The 8,556-nt window shown below is 28.8% G+C and overlaps 1 protein-coding gene across 1 annotated transcript; it reads right to left on the bottom strand.

The window, feature by feature from the left end:
• Positions 1 to 5,983: 5,983 nt before the first annotated feature.
• Positions 5,984 to 6,856, bottom strand: LOC136079460 (uncharacterized). Its single transcript, XM_065795199.1, has 2 exons — positions 6,812 to 6,856; positions 5,984 to 6,598 (listed from the first exon to the last, which is right to left on the bottom strand). The coding sequence occupies exons 1-2, from the start codon at positions 6,854 to 6,856 to the stop codon at positions 5,984 to 5,986; spliced, it is 660 nt and encodes a 219-aa protein (XP_065651271.1).
• Positions 6,857 to 8,556: the final 1,700 nt, after the last annotated feature.

Raw genomic sequence — 8,556 nt, 5'->3', positions numbered from 1 at the left:
ACTTTAATTACTAAGTCAAAAATATTCCTATTTTAACGGAAAAAGAACTCTTATTACAGTTACTGGAGAAGACTGAAGCACTCATAAAAAGAATGAGGTGGAAAGCTTTATTCTTTCTTAACAAATTTTCTGACGAAACTAATTCATCCAAACCCAAAAACTATGGCATTAAATCTCCAAACTGTCCTCCATATATAAAAGAAACGGCTATGTTTGAAAATGATTTAATTAATCTAGTTAAAAATGTTAAATTTCGTAAAGTGAACAACAAGTTTCAAGAAAAGCTTTCTAGCGGTATAAAATCTTTGCGCAAATCACATAATACTTTAACGCAAGCCGACAAAACCTCCAATATGTACAGAATTTCCAAAGAAGAGTATAACCACCTCCTTAAGGACGCCTTTACATCTAGATATAAAAAGGCTGACCAAAATCTGAAAGATCGAATAAATATTGAAAGTAAACACCTTTTAACTAACCATGATGTTTTCAACAGAATTGAATTAAATGGCACCTCCAATTGTTTGATCACTCTAAAAGTCCACAAGGATAATTTTTTAAACAACCCTACAGTTCGCCTATTAAATCCTGCAAAAAACGAAGTAGGAAGAATTTCTAAAGTTATTCTATCAAAAATAAATAGTGATCTTAGAAAAAAAGTTTGGATCAATCAATGGCTAAACTCACAGAACGTTATAGATTGGTTTCAAAGTAGTAAAGAAAAATATCAATACAAATTCCTAATTTTCGATATAACTGATTTTTATCCTTCAATTAATAAAAGTTTACTGAAAAATGCTATAACCTTAGCTGAAAAATACTTAATTATAAAACAAGATGAAAAAAAGTTAATATATCACGCCAGGAAATCATTATTATTTAACAACGGTGAAGCCTGGATTTAAAAAAGTGGAGGTTTATTTGATGTTACCATGGGAGCCTTTGATGGCGTAGAATTTTGTGAATTAGTTGGAATATTTATCTTATTCCAATTATCACAATCTTACAATAAAGATGAATTCAAATTGTATAGAGATGATGGTCTAGCAGTGTTTAAGAACCTGAGTGGCCAATAGGTGGAAAAAATTAAAAAGCACTTTGTGAAAATTTTTAATAATAATGATCTCCTTATATCCATCAGCTGTAATTTTAAAATTGTTAATTATCTGGACTAAAATTGTTAATTATCTGAACGTTAAATCTAATGACAGCTCTTTCCAACCTTACTGCAAGCCTGGTAATTTATTCAGTTATATAAATGCTGCCTCTAACCACCCTCCTAGTATACTAAAAAGCCTTCCTCAAACTATCGAACCAAGATTGTCAACCAATTCTTCTAAAGAAAATATTTTTAAACAATCCATTCTTCCTTATCAAGATGCATTATTTAAATTAGGTTTCATCTGCAAATTTGCCTACCATTCAAATAAAAAACAAATCCCATTCAAAAATCACAAGCGAAACATAATCTGGTACAACCCACCTTTCAGTACCAATGTTGCAACAAAAATAGGCAGTCGTTTTTTGAACATATTTTGACATACAAAGGTGATAACTTGTTAAATAAACGAAATGAGTTGATTTCAAAATGCAGACACAAGAATAAGTTCCTTTTATCTTTTTTTGACACCGGTGATTATCTTATATTTTGTTTTTTCTTTCGTTGCCATCAAGTATGCCTTAGCGACGTTAAGATCGAACTACACAGTATTTTGTAATTTTTAGCGGTTTTTTTTGTTTTCGAATTTGTATTCAATGGCTGATGATTGCCGTATAGGCACGAAACTTAAAGTACCATAGAAAAAGTTGTTTTTTCTTCATTAATATATATGCGGTAGTGATGTAGTGGGCCTCGCTTCATAAGCGAGAGGTTCCGAGTTCGACTCCCACCACATCCCTGGTAGTACCGTGCTCAACTTTTTTCTCCGCGCAGCGGCCTTGTTCGTCAAGGTTCGTGTTTCGGAGTTATAGAGTTAGGAGAGGGTTATAACCACAAGTAGCCTCCTCATCTGTAGTGGCTTTCTTGGCCTTGGGGTGGTAAATTACAAAAAAAAAAAAAAAAAAATGTATATATACATCATTGGCCATAAATTAGAGCTCACTTTTTTTTTATAATACATTAATTCAAAATAAAATGAATTGACAACCAAACTTATTTTTTATATTTTATTTTTTAATATCATCAGTAAAATCTATATACATTATGGAAATCAAAAAAATAAATTTAAACATAATGGTCTTGATACCAAAAAATGAAAAATAATGAAACATGTTATATTATTTTGAAAAAAAGATTGAACGAAAGTTATATTTCAAATAATATATAAGAACAACAATTTACAAATGGAAAACCATAAAAAAAAAGCATTCTAATAATTTTTTGAATCTCCTTTCTATTGTAAGCATTAGTTTACTCTCTTTGGCATCGAATTTACAAGATTTTGAGTTATTTCTTTAGGCACATTGTCAAGCAGTTTTCTTATTTCATTTTTTAATTGCTCAACATTTAAAATTTCGATTTTTCCAAGATGATGATCTAACCATGACCATAAATTTTCTATACAATTTAAGCCAGGGCTGTTAGCAGGCTAAGACATTATCGATATTTGGTTGTCGACAAACCATTGTTTGCATATTTTTGCTGTATGGCTTGGCGCACCATCTTGTTGAAATATGATATTACTGTTTTCTTCTTTAAATATATCAATTTAGGGAAGAAGGCAATTACCTAAAATTTCAATATATCTATCAGCATTAAGTCAACCTTCAAATAATTGATAGCATCCAAGCCCTGCATAATTCATGCAGACCCAAATGCCTATACTCCCACTACCTTGCTTAGTTCGTTTTAATGTACAATTCGAATCAAATCTCTCTTTAGGTAATCGCCTTAGCATAACACGGCATTTTCGAATATCTACAACATTCATTTCGTCATAGAATATAAGATTTTGCCACTTGCAATCAGGCTAATTTTTATGTTGATTGCGCCATGCAATCCTTGCTTTTTGCTGTTTCTTTGAAAGTCTTGGCTTCTTGCATGCAGATTGCCACATATAATTATTTCTATGAAGAATTTTTCTAACAATTCTTGAACTCACTTTTATTCCAGATGTATTTTTTAATTTATGGCAGAGAACGCTTGACGATAATTTTCTGTCATGTTTCATTAAACGAGTTAATAAACGTTCATCTCTTTGTGTTGTTTCAGCCGACCAGATCGTCGCCGATCCTTAATGTCACCTGTTTCAGTAAAACGTTTTAAATTACGTGCTACAATTGAATATACAATATTTAACTTATTTGCTATTTGACGATGAGATAGTCCTTGGTTTCGAAGAAAAATTGATTCGTAATGTGTTTTTTAAGAGATTTTCGACCGTGATTTTGGAGTTTCATGCTGTATTTCTTTTTCATTTTGTAATTTTTTTATTATTTAATTTATTCGTGTTTTTATTAGTACTATTTAAAACATAAAACAAAAAAATATTAGAAATAATAAATGTAGATGATAATAAAATCAAAATTATTGAAAAAAATCATGAATATATTACTTAAATTTTAAAAATTAAGCAGTGAGCCTTAACTTTTGATCAAAATAAAAAATAATAATATTTTTAGTAATTGTTATCAAATTATTTATAATTAGGAGTACAAAATAAATTTTAATGAAACCACATGTCAATTAAACAGTAAACATGATACTTATTATTTAATTATATATATACTTATTATTAAAATAATTTCAATCAAACTTTTTAAAAATTTAAAAATTAAAAAAAAAATAGTAAGCTCTAATTTATGGCCAATAATGTATATATGTATATATATATATATATATATATATATATATATATATATATATATATATATATATATATATATATATATATATATATATATATATTACGGATAATGAATAGTATCAAATGACTTAGGAAGAGCACGAAAAGTATTAGTCCTCCGCTATTGTAAATGATTGTATGAAACAGATTATTAAAGAATAATAAGGTTAGAATTAAACAAACACTTTTTATTGGTATTCTAAACAAAATTGTAAGTTTTTATCTTACTGTTAAATTTAATACTTAAAATGGTATCGTGTATTATTCTAAATAAAAATAATTACAAACGGAAAATAAAGTGTTTTCTTACTAATGGCAGAAGGAAGCCCAGAAGGAACAGTGGGAGCAAATGGCAACAGGCCATTTAAGTACTTTTTTTGTTCTTTGCTACTCTACCCTTCTTGTGACTTTCATCAGGAACAAATTTAAGTTCTTCTAAACTATAAAATGCATTCATTTTAGATGCTCAACTTTATCTATTATCTTCAACTTCAGTTGTAGAGCTTAATTCAGCCCTTGTTGCAATTTCTATTACTTTTTCATATGTTTCTATTAAAACAACATAGTTGAATATTTCATTTTGTTTTTAATTTTCAAAAAAATAAAAAATTCTTAAAAAAAATTCATTCCATACATTATTCAAATATTATTAAGAAATAAATATAATTTTTAGTTTGAACTGACAGTTCAAGATCAATATTTAAAAAAACCTGCAGTTCCAAATGAACGAATCACTTCATGCATAGACCAATTGTCTGTATTAGGTATTTGAGAAGTAATAACAGCTTTTTTTATCTTTGAAGTTCTATGATAGGGTGGCCAATAACAATACTTTTAATCTCCAGACAACCACGTTAAAGGAACAGATTCTACTTCATCTCCAATAAACTCAACAACTATATATTTACCACCAGCCATAGTTTTTCTAAATTAATTAGCTTTAAACAATGTGTCAAACAACAATATATAAAATCAATATAACGTAAAACATAAAAAACTGTTTAAAGACAAATAATCAAATGCTTCAATTGTATAATTATCTAATATAACTATCATCAATACATGTTAATTGCGTAATCTCTATATATTTTTTATGAAATAAGAAATTCAAGAATATGTGGGAATGAGTGGTAAAGCAAGATATCTAGTGTTATCCAATTTTATAAGTATACACTTGCTTATTATATCCGACACTAGAAAACTAAGCAGGTTCGTGTTTACATATTTTACTACACTGATGTGTAGGCAGCTTGATTCTAGGGGGTAGTCAAAATAATCATTTGATGAAATAAGTTTATGGCAGAGTAAAAAGATTTTACTATCTTGAACAACAACGTCTGTTGAACGAATGTTGAACAACTATCTTTGAACAATGTTTTTAACAAGACAATACTGATTTTCGCTCAGTAACACACAACAGTCTCTATAACATTCAGAAACACTTATTAAAAAACAGCTAGTTTTCAACTTTAAACACTGAGCACAATTTGAAAATATTTATAAAATGGGACCTTGCTCATGTTTGCCAGACATAACAAACTCATCAGAAATCGTATCTTGTTCTACAGAAAAACTTGACATCTCAGCTAATCGATATACAACTTGCTGTATTGGCTGCTTTGGTTTTCTAATCAACTTTTTTAGCTATCCCAAAAAATTTCGAATGGAAATGCACTAAAACTATCAAGAGGACCAAATCTTTGTGCGTCTGTGGCTCCACAAGATTGTGAACATTATACAACTCCACAAGATTGTGAACATTATACACTTAAAATTCTTTTCCGTACAAAATGTGTGCATGCTGAACAAACAACTTGAGGAGACTGCCCGCATACTCAGAATGTGTTTTACATAGAAGAGGGTTCACTAAAATAATATAGCACGCGGTTTACGAGAAAACTTACTTGGAAAACATTTAGCCATGCTAATTAGTTTATCTAAAATTTCAGCAGTTTTTTTGCAGGGTAACGGCCCATAAGACCACCTTTACCTATCCACTGTTTAACTAACTTACCAAAAACACCTATACAGACTAGATGCATATAATCAATTGGAAAATTTGTCACCATACCTACTCCAAGCTCAAGTAATTGAGTTGAACTTTTATGGTGTTCTTGGTCATCCATTGCAAAAAAAATTTAATTGGTACGCAATGGGCAATTCACATCTGTGAATAATACGCTTCCGCACCATTCACCTTCAACCACACATTTCTCACAGGCAGAGTATCCACTGTGAAGCTTAATACTTTTTAAAAAAGCTCTCGCAGGTGCGTCACAAACGAAAGCACCTATTTGTATAGTGTAAAGAGCTCCGTTATATAAAATACCTTGTAACAACAATTCGTTAGCTTCTGTAATAAATTGGTTTAAATATTCATAAAGTGAGTCTGGCTTTGTTTTGCCCATGTATATACCAACAACAAATGGTTTTGGATTTTTAGATTGCATAACATAACATAGCATTGGCCAAAATTGATCTAAATTACTTTTAGATAAGGGAATGCCATCAACATTTAAACATAATGTTATCACACTTTCTTCTGTCGTGTTGTTAGAGAAAAAGCATTCAATATCACTGCGCAGTCCTAAATAATAGTAGTATCCATTGCCTAGTTCTCTAACTACAACACTATGTGGAGTTTTAAGTAGTGTTCTGGAATCTTGAGGCAATAAGGCGTGATATGGATTCAATAGTTTTAGTGATGTTACATGTGTTATGTGGTCTGTTAAGTTTGGTCTGTTAAGAGTGGTCTGTTAAGTTTGGCATAACACATGTATTATTAACATCACTATTAAAACTAGCAGTATAAAAACAGCAGTATAATTATATATATATAAATATATATAGCAATATAATATAAAATATATAACAATATATATAAAAATATATATACAGCAATATAATAAATATAAAAACAGCAGTATTCAATTCATCATTTCAGTATTTAATTCATCATTAATAACAGAAGCTCCATTTGTTTTCCATTCTGTTTCAGATACATATTTCATTACAGTTTTAGATATCCGTCGCCTCTTTCAAAAGTATGTTGAACTTGATTGATTATTTGATTCCATCATTAGTTTAACACTCATTGTAAAACAATTTTAATACAATAAAATTTCCATACAAGTAAAAAGTGGTCAAATTAAACAATTAGGAATTATATATCGGGTAATACTGCAGTTAAGTGGCGTAAAATAATTTTTAATTTTTGCTTGATTAAACTCTGCGATGGTGAAAATGAAAAAAATCAATCTGAAAGTGACGTTGCGAAACGTCAAAGAAAACCACATTCGAAATATGGAAAAATTCGAAATGTATAAAAGAAAAGAAAAGCCTCATACAAAAGATAAGTAAAAGTAATAGTCACTGTTAAATTTTCGTATTTTTTCACTTCTATTATATATATATATATAAATATATATATATATATATATATATATATATATATATACATATATATATATATATATATATATATATATATATATATATATATATATATATATATATATATTACATACGTATATATATATATATATATACGTATGTAATATATATATATATTACATACGTATATATATATATATATATATATATATATATATATATATATATATATATATATATATATATATATATATATATATATATATATATATATATATATATATATTACATACGTATTATATTTATATATACAAAAATTAATTTTAATAATTAATTTTGCACTGAATAAATTGTTTATATTAAGTAAATAGTTATTCTTAGTTAACATGGGAAATATTTGTTTAGATGGCTATGCAACTTGTTGGTCGTGGGAGACCAAGTGCTCCAATAGTTATTGTTGCTGAAGATGAAATCCTGGCATGAAGCCTGTATGAATGACGCTATCCATACATTAGGTGATTGGGGAAACTTTTGCCGAGATGTCTGTGAAGTTTACCTGGAAACAAATCCAACAATGATAGGGGGTATTAACGCTGTCGGGGCACCAAATGTAGTCGAAATTGACGAATCTAAATTCTTTCACCGTAAATATCATCGTGGGCAGTGGTGCCCAGGTCTTTGGGCATTTGGTGGAATCGAAAGAGAGTCACGCAAGTGCTTCTTAGTTGAAGTTGAAGAACAAACTCTCAAAAACCTTTTAGAAAGGTTTATTTTGCTAGGAAGTCATATAGTTTCCGATGGCTAGGCTTCTTATGCTGGTTTAGATAACCTCCAAGATGGTATATATTCTCATTCAGTTGTCGTGCGTGAACGCAATTTTGTTAATCCCCTTGATAGCAATGTTCATACACAAAACGTCGAAAACCTTTTGATGCGTGTCAAACGTAAACTTCGACAGTAGTTTGGTACGCGTAAAGACTTGTTTACATCACATCTTCATGAATTTATCTGGCGTTAAACATTTAAAGAGTTTCCAATACTTTCGGCGTTTCTACCTTGTGTGCCTCGTCTGTATCCTCTGTAGTTGATAAGTAAGATTTTTCAATTATTATTTTCAATTATTTAAAAATATATTAGCACGAACAATAATTGTAGTATCCTATATTCTCTAATTGTAATAAGAAATTTGTCTAAAACAAACTAAAATTATACAATCATAAAATATAAAAATTTAAATTTCTTTACATAATTAATAATGTAATAAGTAAATATTAACAATATAAATGATAAAATAATTAAATATCAACAATAAAAGCAA

Source organism: Hydra vulgaris, chromosome 04 (assembly GCF_038396675.1).
Source record: "Hydra vulgaris chromosome 04, alternate assembly HydraT2T_AEP".
NCBI classification, from domain to species: domain Eukaryota; kingdom Metazoa; phylum Cnidaria; class Hydrozoa; order Anthoathecata; family Hydridae; genus Hydra; species Hydra vulgaris.
The sequence above is the reverse complement of the archived record's forward strand: the minus strand, read 5'-3'. Positions and strand labels throughout refer to the sequence as shown.